This window comes from Physella acuta, unplaced genomic scaffold (assembly GCF_028476545.2).
Source record: "Physella acuta isolate Inbredline_101_S28 unplaced genomic scaffold, ASM2847654v3 ptg000360l, whole genome shotgun sequence".
In the NCBI taxonomy this organism is placed as follows: domain Eukaryota; kingdom Metazoa; phylum Mollusca; class Gastropoda; family Physidae; genus Physella; species Physella acuta.
Window position 1 is genome coordinate 624,990 of NW_026731879.1, and position 14,500 is coordinate 639,489.

General features: G+C 42.0%; 1 protein-coding gene across 2 annotated transcripts in view; it reads left to right on the forward strand.

The window, feature by feature from the left end:
- LOC131941401 (FMRFamide receptor-like) overlaps positions 1-5,839 on the forward strand; it is a 99,892-nt gene extending 94,053 nt beyond the window's left edge. For both annotated transcript variants that reach the window (XM_059300651.1, XM_059300652.1), the window contains exon 3: positions 4,764-5,839. In XM_059300651.1, the coding sequence (XP_059156634.1) occupies positions 4,764-5,751 (988 nt within the window). In that variant the 3' untranslated portion in view covers positions 5,752-5,839. The remainder of the gene's footprint in view (positions 1-4,763) is intronic.
- Positions 5,840-14,500: the final 8,661 nt, after the last annotated feature.

Below are 14,500 nucleotides of genomic sequence, written 5' to 3' on the forward strand. Positions count from 1 at the left end.
TGGTCAGTTTATACATCTGGTAGTGTACGGGTCATTTTGTACATCTGTAGTGTACGGGTCATTTTGTACATCTGTAGTGTACTGGTCAGTTTATACATCTGGTAGTGTACGGGTCACGTATACGTCTGTAGTGTACGGGTCAGTTTATACATCTGTAGTGTACGAGTCAGTTTATACATCTGTAGTGTACGGGTCAGTTTATACATCTGTAGTGTACAGGTCATTTTGTACATCTGTAGTGTACTGGTCAGTTTATACATCTGGTAGTGTACGGGTCATGTATACGTCTGTAATGTACATGTCATTTCATACATCTGGAGGTGTACGGGTCAGTTTATACACCTGGTAGTTATACACTTACCACCCAGAAACCATCCACATACACCCCACATATAAATAGACATTTGTTTCAAACTTTTAGGTAACTCACTAGGTAACTCACTAGGTAACTAACTAGGTAACTCACTAGGTAACTCACTAGGTAACTAACTAGGTAACTAACTAGGTAACTCACTAGGTAACTCACAAGGTAACTCAGGTCATGTCTGATGATCTAAGCATTCAATGGAGAGACTAGACGATCTTTTCTCATAAATGATATGTAATGAGAGGGGGGGGGGTATAACAAGATGAAAGCTGCCTTTGATATAGTGAGTGATAATTCATGTAATCGAGATATCAAACGAAATGGCAACGCTAAAAACACGCAGAATCTCACTTCACATACATCATACATCACATACATCATACATCAATATATAACATTTCATATACATCATACATCAAACACATCATACATCACATACATCATACATCATACATCACATACAACAAACATCACATACATCAAACATCGAATACATCATATACATCACACATTACATAATCACACATCACATACATCATACATCACATACATCATACATGAAATATAACATTTCATATACATCACACATCAAATATAGCATATATACATCACATACATCATATATCACATACGCCATACTTCACATATATCATACATCACATACATCACATACATCACATATATCATACATCACATACATCATACATCACATATATCATACATCAATTATATCATACATGACATACATCTTACATCTCATACATCATACATCACATACATCATATATGCCATACTTCACATATATCATACATCACATACATCATACATCACATACATCACATACATTATACATCACATGCATCATACATCACATACATCACATACATCATACATCATACATCACTTATATCGTACATCACTTATATCATACATCACATACATCATACATCACATACATCATACATCACATATATCATACATCACATACATCATACATCACGTACATAATACATACATCATACATAACATATATGATACATCACATACCTCATACATCACATATATCATACATCACTTATATCGTACATCACAATATATCATACATCACATACATCATGCATCACATACATCATACATCACAAATATCATACATCACATACATCATACATCACATACATCACATAAATTATACATCTCATACATCACATATGTCATACATTACATATATCATACATCACATACATCACACACATCACATACATCATGCATCATATATATCATACATCAGATACATCTTACATCACTTATATCGTACATCACAATATATCATACATCACATACATCATACATCACATACATCATACATCACATATATCATACATCACATACATCATACATCACGTGCATAATACATACATCATACATAACATATATGATACATCACATACCTCATACATCACATATATCATACATCACTTATATCGTACATCACAATATATCATACATCACATACATCATGCATCACATACATCATACATCACATATATCATACATCACATACATCATACATCACATACATCACATAAATTATACATCTCATACATCACATATGTCATACATCACATATATCATACATCACATACATCACACACATCACATACATCATGCATCATATATATCATACATCAGATACATCATACATCACATATATCATACATCACATATATCATACATGACATACATCATACATCTCATACATCATACATCACATACATCATATATCACATACGCCATACATCACATACATCATACATCACATACATCATACATCACATACATTATACATCACACACATCATACATAACATATATGATACATCACATACCACATACATCACATATAGCATACATCACATATATCGTACATCACAATATATCATACATCACATACATCATACATCACATACATCATACATCACATACATCACATACATTATGCATCACATGCATCATATATCACATATGTCATACATCACATATATCATACATCACATACGTCATACATCAAATACATCATACATCAAATATCACATACATCATACATCACATACATTATACCTCACACATCACATACATCATACATCAAATGCAGCATACATCACACATCGCATACATCATACATCAAATACATCATACATCACATACATCATACACCAAATATAACTTCATCCGCATTACATTCTTCACGTGCATCATTGCATAATTATATCATACATCGCATACATCACACGCCATATACATTACATTACAAGCCATATACATCATGTACCACATTTATAACATTTATAACACACATCACAGACACCGTTCGCCACGACCGAGAGCTTGCGGTAACGTATCACATTGTTTGTTGCGGCAATGTATCACATTGTTGCGACAATGTATCACATTTATTTGTTGCGGCAATGTATCACATTGTTGCGACAATGTATCACATTTATTTGTTGCGGCAATGTATCACATTGTTGCGACAATGTATCACATTTATTTGTTGCGGCAATGTATCACATTGTTTGTTGCGGCAATGTATCACATTGTTTGTTGCGGAAATGTATTAAATTATTTGTTGCGACAATGTATCACATTTATTTGTTGCGGCAATGTATCACATTGTTTGTTGCGGCAATGTATCACATTGTTTGTTGCGGAAATGTATTAAATTATTTGTTGCGGCAATGTATCACATTTATTTGTTGCGGCAATGTATCACATTGTTGCGACAATGTATCACATTTATTTGTTTCGGCAATGTATCACATATATTTGTTGCGGCAATGTATCACATTTATTTGTTGCGGCAATGTATCACATTGTTTGTTGCGGCAATGTATCACATTGTTTGTTGCGGCAATGTATCACATATATTTGTTGCGGCAATGTATCACATTTATTTGTTGCGGCAATGTATCACATTGTTTGTTGCGGCAATGTATCACATTGTTTGTTGCGGCAATGTATCACATTGTTGCGGCAATATATCACATTTATTTGTTGCGGCAATGTATCACATTGTTTGTTGCGGCAATGTATCACATTGTTTGTTGCGGAAATGTATTAAATTATTTGTTGCGGCAATGTATCACATTTATTTGTTGCGGCAATGTATCACATTGTTTGTTGCGGCAATGTATCACATTGTTTGTTGCGGAAATGTATTAAATTATTTGTTGCGGCAATGTATCACATTTATTTGTTGCGGCAATGTATCACATTTATTTGTTGCGGCAATGTATCACATTGTTTGTTGCGGAAATGTATCACATTGTTGCGGCAATGTATCACATTTATTTGTTTCGGCAATGTATCACATTGTTGCGACAATGTATCACATTTATTTGTTTCGGCAATGTATCACATATATTTGTTGCGGCAATGTATCACATTTATTTGTTGCGGCAATGTATCACATTGTTTGTTGCGGAAATGTATCACATTGTTGCGGCAATGTATCACATTTATTTGTTGCGGCAATGTATCACATTGTTTGTTGCGACAATGTATCACATTGTTTATTGCGGCAATGTATCACATTGTTTGTTGCGGCAATGTATCACATTGTTTGTTGCGACAATGTATCACATTGTTTGTTGCGGCAATGTATCACATTGTTGCGGCAATGTACCACATTGTTTGTTGCGGCAATGTATCACATTGTTTGTTGCGGCAATGTATCACATTGTTTGTTGCGACAATGTATCACATTGTTTATTGCGGCAATGTATCACATTGTTTGTTGCGGCAATGTATCACATTTAAAAATGCTTTTATCACTCTCAAAACAACTGAGGTCAAATCACTCCCTGTTCTAGTTTTTTAGCAATCGAAAAGATTGTAAGACTTTCTAAGGTCACCTGCACTCATTTTTTTTCTGCCATATGATATGTTCTGGGGCGTTAGTGGGACGTCACTTGTAGGGACGTCACTGGTATGGGCGTGGGTGGGACGTTACTTGTAGGGACGTGAGTGGGACGTCACTGGTAGGGACGTCGCTTAAAGATTTAAGACACACTGTCTTAAAGATTCAAGATTTAAGACACACTGTCTTAAAGATTCAAGATTTAAGACACACCGTTTTAAAGATTCAAGATTTAGGACACACTGTCTTAAAGATTCAAGACATACTGTCTTAAATATTCAAGACATTGTCTTAAAGATTCCATACACACTGTTTTACATTTTCCATGACACACTTTCTTAAAGATTTCAGACATATTAATTTAACAATAGTCCAAGTCAAGTAGGATAAGAAACAAAATTAATTTTCACAACATTGAATTTTTCACTTTTCGCATGATTTGATTTCCCCTCAAGTAAGTTGAAGTGTTCAATTTCCCCAGACAAAAGCTCCAGAAATCCTTCAGGACTCTCGAGCAGGCCGCCAACCTGTGCCTCATCTCTCTGGCACTCTCAGACTTCATGTTCTGCGTCTTGGCATTCCTGACCATGTTCGTGCCGGCTGACCGGATTTTTCCGGACCGAGGGCTGCTCTTCCTGTACGGCCGTTACGCCCATGGGATGATCAACATCTTCATCATGGAGAGCACCATGCTGACTGTCGCCATGTCGCTAGAACGTTTCATGGCCATCTGTTACCCTCTGAGGCAGGACCTCTACCTAACCACACGCCGCACCAAGTACATTATCGTCTGCACGTTTATATTCTCAATTCTCTTCAATATTCCTGTCATGTTTCGCTTTCAGCCAGTCGTCATATGCGCATTCAACTCGAGCATAGACTCAAATGACGTCAGTTTTCACGATAATGGAAACATTTCCGCCATATTGACGACGTCAGCCTCGCTACATTCCACGCCCTCCCCGCGGGTCAGTTCTTCCGTTCGCTACTCGCTGGCCACTGTCCCTCTGTACAATACGGCAGCTCTGGACACTGCCTACAGGATCGCCTGGGCCTTGGTGGGCAACTTCATCCCGTTGATCCTCCTCATCTTCTTCAACGTGCGCCTGTGTAGGAAGATCTTCAGCTCCTACAAGAAGCGGCGCCACCTGGGGCGGCAGGACCAGCCCAGGAGCTCACACATCCTGACCCTGACCCTGGTCGCCATCGTGCTGCTGTTTTTCCTGCTGGTGGCGCCCAGCGAGACGGTGCTGTTCGTCATGCAGATGAGCGACAGCACCAGCCTGCCAGCCGTGGAGGCCGTGCTGAACCTCATGCAGGCCATCAACTTCTCCGTCAACTTCATCCTCTACTGCATCATTAGCCCACACTTCCGCAAGATGCTCAAGTACCTGTTCGTCTGCGGCTGCTACAGGATATACACACACTCCAAGGATTGGAAGAAAGAATTCGAGACCTCACTCATGTAGCATATCATACAGGCTACATACACGGCTACATACAGGACATGGCTACATACAGGACATGGCTACATACACGGCTACATACAGGACATGGCTACATACAGGACATGGCTACATACAGGACATGGCTACATACACGGCTACATACAGGACATGGCTACATACAGGACATGGCTACATACAGGACATGGCTACATACAGGACATGGCTACATACAGGACATGGCTACATACAGGACATGGCTTCATACAGGACATGGCTACATACTCGGCTACATACAGGACATGGCTACATACAGGACATGGCTACATACAGGACATGGCTACATACAGGACATGGCTACATACAGGACATGGCTACATACAGGACATGGCTACATACAGGACATGGCTACATACAGGACATGGCTTCATACAGGACATGGCTACATACAGGACATGGCTGCATACAGGACATGGCTACATACAGGACATGGCTACATACAGGACATGGCTACATACAGGACATGGCTACATACAGGACATGGCTACATACAGGACATGGCTTCATACAGGACATGGCTACATACAGGACATGGCTTCATACAGGACATGGCTACATTAACGGCTACATACAGGAGATGGCTACATCTGTTACATAAACCTGTTTGACGCTTGGATTAGAGCTTGAGTAAATATTTACATATTGATTGTGATACAATGTATATATGATAACATGGTTTGCGATATCATTAAAATATAATTTTTGATTTTTTTTTATACACATAAAATATACGATTGACTTAAAGTTTGATGTGATAGGTTGTGTGATAGGTTGTGTGATAGGTTGTGTGATAGGTTGTGTGATAGGTTGTGTAATAGGTTGTGTGATAGGTTGTGTGATAGGTTGTGTGATAGGTTGTGTGATAGGTTGTGTGATAGGTTGTGTGATAGTTTGTGTGATAGGTTGTGTGATAGGTTGTGTGATAGGTTGTGTGATAGGTAGTGTGATAGGTTGTGTGATAGGTTGTGTGATAGGTTGTGTGATAGGTTGTGTGATAGGTTGTGTGATAGGTTGTGTGATAGGTTGTGTGATAGGTTGTGTGATAGGTTGTGTGATAGGTTGTGTGATAGGTTGGGTGATAGGTTGTGTGATAGGTTGGGTGATAGGTTGGGTGATAGGTTGTGTGATGTTTATTTAGATTGTTGGCGTCAACGTTGTCCATCTAGGGGAGGGGGGATTGTTAAAGCTAACCAAATCAAACGATCGATAATCTAGTGCCTTTTCCGTGTGGGTTGGTGCATTTCTCTGGAATACTTGACTCAAGGGGGCGGGTGTGTTCATAACTTTTGTCAGGACAGCAGCAGACGTCCCAGGTGTAGACGTACATACGTCATACGTGCTCGTGTGTCCTGGACGTCACATACACGGACGTACAGCCCTGACGTCACGTAGAGCCCTGACGTCATTGATATTGCCAACTTGCTAACAATAAGGCGAAATTTCCTACTGTAACCATAGCAACCCAATGGGTGTATTCTGTTGTTGTTTTGTCCGTGTCAGTGTGAGATGTTTTAATAACTATGTGCTCTGCTCATCTGTTTGATGATCATTAAACTGTTTGAAACAAGATTTCGTTTGTTTTTCTTTAAACAAACATGCACGGACGGTAATTAAACAACACAACGTGACTACACCAACCAACAGACCGTGACCACACCAACCAACCAACACACTGTGACCACACTACACCAACCAACAGACCGTGACCACACCAACCAACCAACACACTGTGACCACACTACACCAACCAACAGACCGTGACTACACTACACCAACCAACAGACCGTGACTACACTACACCAACCAACAGACCGTGACCACACCAACCAACAGACCGTGACTACACTACACCAACCAACAGACCGTGACCACACCAACCAACAGACCGTGACTACACTACACCAACCAACAGACCGTGACCACACAACACCAACCAACAGACCGTGACCACACTACACCAACCAACAGACCGTGACCACACCAACCAACAGACCGTGACTACACTACACCAACCAACAGACCGTGACCACACTAACCAACAGACCGTGACCACACTACACCAACCAACAGACCGTGACCACACAACACCAACCAACAGACCGTGACCACACTACACCAACCAACAGACCGTGACCACACCACACCAACCAACAGACCGTGACCACACTACACCAACCAACAGACCGTGACCACACCACACCAACCAACAGACCGTGACCACACCACACCAACCAACAGACCGTGACCACACCAACCAACAGACCGTGACCACACTACACCAACCAACAGACCGTGACCACACTACACCAACCAACAGACCGTGACTACACTACACCAACCAACAGACCGTGACCACACTACACCAACCAACAGACCGTGACCACACTACACCAACCAACAGACCGTGACCACACCAACCAACCAACACACTGTGACCACACTACACCAACCAACAGACCGTGACTACACCAACCAACAGACCGTGACCACACCAACCAACAGACCGTGACTACACTACACCAACCAACAGACCGTGACCACACCAACCAACAGACCGTGACCACACAACACCAACCAACAGACCGTGACCACACTACACCAACCAACAGACCGTGACCACACCAACCAACAGACCGTGACCACACCAACCAACCAACAGACCGTGACCACACTACACCAACCAATCGACCGTGACTACACCAACCAACAGACCGTGACCACACTACACCAACCAACAGACCGTGACCACACTACACCAACCAACAGACCGTGACCACACCAACCAACAGACCGTGACCACACCAACCAACCAACAGACCGTGACCACACTACACCAACCAATCGACCGTGACTACACCAACCAACAGACCGTGACCACACTACACCAACCAACAGACCGTGACCACACTACACCAACCAACAGACCGTGACCACACCAACCAACAGACCGTGACCACACTACACCAACCAACAGACCGTGACCACACTGACCATGACTCAATGCACTACACACACCAACTAACAGGGTTTAACCTTACTACCAAATTTAGAATGGGGTTTTTTTTTAACTCTTTTTTTGTTTTTTTTTACTTTCTCGTATATACGAAGTATAGAGAAAGTCTTGTAATCGTGCAAAAAAAAAAAAATCGAGATTTTTGCAAATCTCGACGTTTTGCATCTCACTGATACGGAAAAACATAATTTTGCAATCTTGTCCGTATGTCTGTGTGTCTGTGTGTGTGTCTGTGTGTGTGTGTGTCCGTGTGTAAACACGATAACTTGAGTACCGTTACAGCTAGGTTGATGAAATTTCATATATAAGTATTTTATCAAAATCGTAGATCCGTATCAACTTTTGAGCGATTTCCGATAACCGGAAGTGGTACTTTTCCTACTTTGAATTTTTCAAAAGCCTATAACTTGAGTACTATTTCAGATAGATAAATGAAATTTCATACGTAAGTAAAAGATCTAATTCTCTACCTTCTATTAAATTTTGAGTCATTTCCGTTGACTGGAAGTAGTACTTTACGCTACTTCCGATTTCTCAAAAAACTAATGTAAATTTTAAAAGTAATAATAATATTGCGCACTATTATGCGCTTTTTTATTTCGCGTTCACTTGGTGTGCAATTAATTTGTCTACGAGATTTTATTCTATTTTTAAAACTTTAAGTATTTAAAATGGATTAAAAATCATGTCTATAGCCCGAGTTCCCATCCCCTGTTATTTTATATAAGAATATTCGAGAAAGTTTAGGGGAGATCACTCCCGGTTTATTTTACTGCGGAATTTATTTTTTTTTATTTATACATCTGGTTGTCACATTCTCACAGGTGAGAAAATATTTGGCAAAACTGTCAGTCACATCATACAGGTGAGAAAATATTTGGCCACATTAGCCAACCGAAGGTTAGATATCTAAGGGACATAACTCTTGAAATATTTTTTACGATTTCGGTTTACGTGTTTTATTCCCCTTAAAACTGTTTATTGTTTTTAAATTAATCACTTCGGTTAATTAATTCAGTTAAATTCCATTAATGTTAAATTATGTTAAATTATGTTAAATTCACTATTTAAAAAAAAGTAAAATGACTTCTGAACCTCGTGGTTCATGAGACAGTTGAAGTAGAGTTCATCTGTTTCTGTGACTTGTACATATGAAGGTGCAGTATGGTAGTAGGCCTGCCACACCCGGGTGCCTTTACTTTCACTACCTTGAGTCAGGTACTGATCATGGGTGGGTGAACTCAGTGACGTCATAAGGACTGGAGCCCGCGGTCCGAACTTTGTGCTTTCGGGTTAGTAGCCGTGCGCTCTACGCCCGACCACACCGACTCCCAGATTAGATGTAAACTCGCAGGTTTTTGATCGATTATCAGCATCCTTCGATCGATTATCAGCATCCTTCGATCTATTATCAGCATCCTTCGATCGATTAATAGCATCCTTCGATCGATTATCAGCATCCTTCGATCATAATTTCGTACAGTTTCTAAACATACTATGTCTTTCATATCAAACGGATAGACACAACATCCTCTCTATATGCAGAGTTTCTTCCAGGCATCTCTTGGGGGGGGAGGGCTGAGCCCCCCGAAGAAAGTCTACCGCCCCCCACCCCCGAACGAAATGAAATTTATATAGAAAATATATACTTTTAACAGTGTCCGCCCCCCCCCCCCCGAAAATTTCAAGCCCCCCCCCCCCCTCGGAAAAAAAAGTCTGCAAGAAACACTGCCCCCATGTTAATCATTAGCCTTTAGTAAACTATCGTCATTGATCAGTTTACTTCACATCAGAGCTTTTATTACAATGCTGTTATTATGTTGTTGTTTTTTCAACCATCCAAAGTGAAAGAAAGGCCTCCGTGCCTACTGTTACCGTTATTGAATAAATTGAATAGAGATCTAGATCTATATTGTAGAACATTCAACTTTTTAAAAATTTGTTTAGATCTTCTAGATAAGTAATGTACCTGGGGGAAATAATAATATACTCTCAGACATATCTTACAATAAAATAGTACGTCTTACCTTTTTTTTTTTAAATGAATGTTGTAGTAAAAGAATTGTTTTAACCGTTTATTTTAAAACGAAAGAAAAAAAAATTAAATTAAGATGTTTATTACTTGAATTAAAGAGTAGTAATAAATCCGATAAATGCTTAAGAGTTATCCATGTAGACTAATTAAACTACTTACTAGTAGAGTAAATGTTAGTAATCGTGTCACATTTAGCTAGGATTAGGTTTTTGATTAGTCATTTAATCGATAACTTTTACGAAGCTAGACAGTGTGCCTAGCGTTTTCCTATTCCTGAATTGTCTCGCTTTTTAAATGTTTTTTTTTTATATTAACAAAAAAAAAATGTAGTCTATGACTGAAAAGTAGATCTATAATGTATAAACGCTATTCATTGTTTTTGCTGTTGAAAGAAACGAACTGAGACGAGTGTTCTATTTATAAGCGCGAAATCTCTAACGAAATTGTTATTTTAAAAAGCTGCGTACACAAGGCGTGACGTCACCGGACAAACGACGTCGTTGTGGAGTCCATAGAATAACATATCAATGGTGCGACTCCAAAATAAAAATAGAAAGAACATCTGAGTAAGGCCACCAAAATGTAAAATTTCTTGTTTTATTTCTTTCAGTCAAGAACATTTTTCACACTAACGTAAGTAGAATCGATTATGATGTAGATAGTGGGTTCAACCTTTGTTCGGTTCGACTCAAACACTGAAAGCCATTTCCTCCCAAAAACCGGATGCAGAATGTGAATCAGGTCTAGAGATCTAGTCAGTGTGTTTGACTTTAAGGCTAACCGAGCAATGGTTTCTCACATTAGTCCATGGCGTGGCCACTAAGATGGAATGTTATCAAACATGTGTCGACCAAGGTAGGAAGTGCACATTCTCGACATCCAGGTTTGCGTGCAGTGATTGTGGGAAGATAAAATCTGCGTACCACTACAACAGTGACTATTGTAAGAAATGTCCGATTAAAACAGATTGTAAATGTGCCCAACAGACTTGCAACAAAAAGCACTCAAAATGTTGGAGGAAGATTTTAGCATTTTTTGGTTATGGAGAAACTGAGGAACGAGCGTCGAAAGGGTCGATCGGTTCTGAAGATTTCGAAACTCAATCACAAAGATCGAAGTCTAACGCCAGCGCTACACAAGTCTCAATCCACTCACAGCATCTTTATGAGAAGTCTTCCAAGGCAAGTTTAGACCGGCAGGGGGAAGGCGGTCAAGACAAAGTCAAAGATATTGAATTTGATATAACAGATTCGCAGAACGAAGGGGCAAAGTCCGCGGACAGTAGTAAGAAAGATAATTTAAAACCTGAGCAAAAGGCCAAACCTCAGGCTAATAAAAAGGAGAAGTCTCCCAAGTGGACGGCCAGTAATACAAGCACTGCATCACGTGGGCGGAGACGAAAGAAAAAGCAGCAGCCCATCAGTAGCTCCAGCAGTCTCTCGCGGAAGGGCTTGACCTCCCCCAAAACTAGAAAACATTCGACATCTTCTGACGGTTCTCACAAGAGCGGCAAGAGCCAATCGTGTTCGTCCAGCATCAGCTCGTGCAGTCCGATATTCAAAAAGTACCGACACAAATATTCCTTCCTCAAGTGCGCCTCCTTCAGCGGCACCGGCACCACCAACCCGTACCGCACGTCCTCGCCCCCTGCCGAGACACAGATTGGCGAGAGGTATAGCCGCTGCCCACACAGATCCTCGTACATCTGCTCAGCTCCCTTCACTTTCTTTACACACGAAGACTGCTGCAACCCGTTCCAAGAGGAGGTGGAAGAGTTTGAAACATCTCCCAAGAGGCGTAAAAGTGGTGCCAGACGGAGAAGTTCTGCCTCCAACTGCGAGAGTATGTACAGCAGCACGGGCTCGTCGGGTGGAAGGTCGCTTTGCAACCCAAAGTGTCCAAAGATCAACTGCAAGTCGAAGAAATGTATGAGCTCAGGGCCGTCCAATCGCGCCTATTGTCAGTCTTCGTGCTTGCCCCATGCTAAGCTGCCCTGTCGGTCTCAGAGCTTTCACTCTACCCTACTCAAGGGCCCCTCCCCACGGGCTGTCTGCATCCCCACGTGCAGTCCCTGCTGTTGCGCGTGTACCAGCCCGTGTGGACGCTCCAGGTGCCGTCAGCCCAAGTCGTCCAGTCCGGTCACGTGCCCTTCTAGGAAAGCTAGAAGCTGCCCCAGGCCTTGCGCGTGCCCCATCAAGTCGGCCTGCTGCAGCCCGCCACCTTGTAGTAAAGCCTGCTGTCCCCGCCCCAGCCAAAACTCGTGTGTTCGCCAGAACAAACGCTCGTCCGGCGGCTGTTACTGCAAGCAAAACTGTCCGCCATCTTGTACCAAGGGTTGCTGTCTACCTTGTCCTCGACAATTTCAAGTTCTGCCCTACTGCCCCAACCTAAACTCGTTCCGTGTTTACACCTCCCTTCCTAAGTGCATCAAGGGCAGCCATTGCCCCTGCCCTCCCGAAATGTGTTCGTGCGTCAAGCCCAAGAATAAGCTGAGTCAGAAGATCAACAGCTCAATGTTGGCCTCCCTCTGTACGCCAATGTGCTGCTCTGGCTTCTCGGCCAGCTACGTCAAATCAAAGCAGGGCGATGCCATCTGCCAGCAGCTGTTGAATAAGTACAGCTTCTCCAAGCCCATCTCGAAATGTGATGTCCAGCTGTGTACCGGCTCTTCTTTCATACCGTCAACTCCCTCCAACCGCTCCAGCGGCTGTGCCAGGAACTGTTGCTTCTCCGCGGGTTCCTTCGTGCACAGCATGCCGGGTAAACCGTACGGCGGGGGAGGGGGTGGCTGTAAGTCTTGCCTGCCTAATGACGGCCAGGCATTAGGCTTAGGCGTACCTAAGGCGGCTGAACCAGCAGACAACTATACACATTCCAGAAAACCTTCATCTCCGGAAGACAAACGCAAGAAACAGGAGCAGACTATCTTGTTCAACAGCGCGCCCTGCAACAAAGAGCCTCGATGTGAATTTTTCCTGGCGCCGTATTGTCTGCGCAAGACCGGGCCACGAAGCCCGGTTCGGGAATACATGGACAAACTGAACGCGAAGCCTAACGTCATCAAGTCGGTACACGACGACTGCAGTGAGAAGAGGCAGAGCCACGAATCGGACAAGTCGCAGAAATGTGAGGGCAAGAACAAGCAAGAAGTCAGTAAAGCCAAGAAAAAGCGAAAGCCCAAAACCCGCAAGCAGCCAGCCGCCCCTCCCACCGATGAGAACGCCAGCGCCCTGGTGGGAGTGAAGGGTGGGGATGACACCACGGAGGAATATCCTGAACTCGACAACTTGGGCGCTTTCATTCAAATGCAGTCAAGATCTGTTAATCAAAGTGTGTCAAGGGCTAATGAAAAATCATCCAATAACAATTATAGTAATGACATGAATAGTAGTTCAGCTATGCCAATGAAGCTTCAATTTACTGACCGACGATCTTATTCATTTTCCAGATCCACCTCGCTGGGCAACTCTTCCTACGGGTACAAAGCCAACTACGGCAGCTACGGCTCCCTCAGCTACCGCTCACGTGAAAGGCCTAACACCGGGCCCTATTTTACTCCAACCAACTTCTATCAGAAGTCCTACGCTTGGCGTAAGGAAATAGAAAACATTTACAAAGAGATTGAAACGTTCCGTAAACGCCAGCCGCCAAATGTCAACATAAAC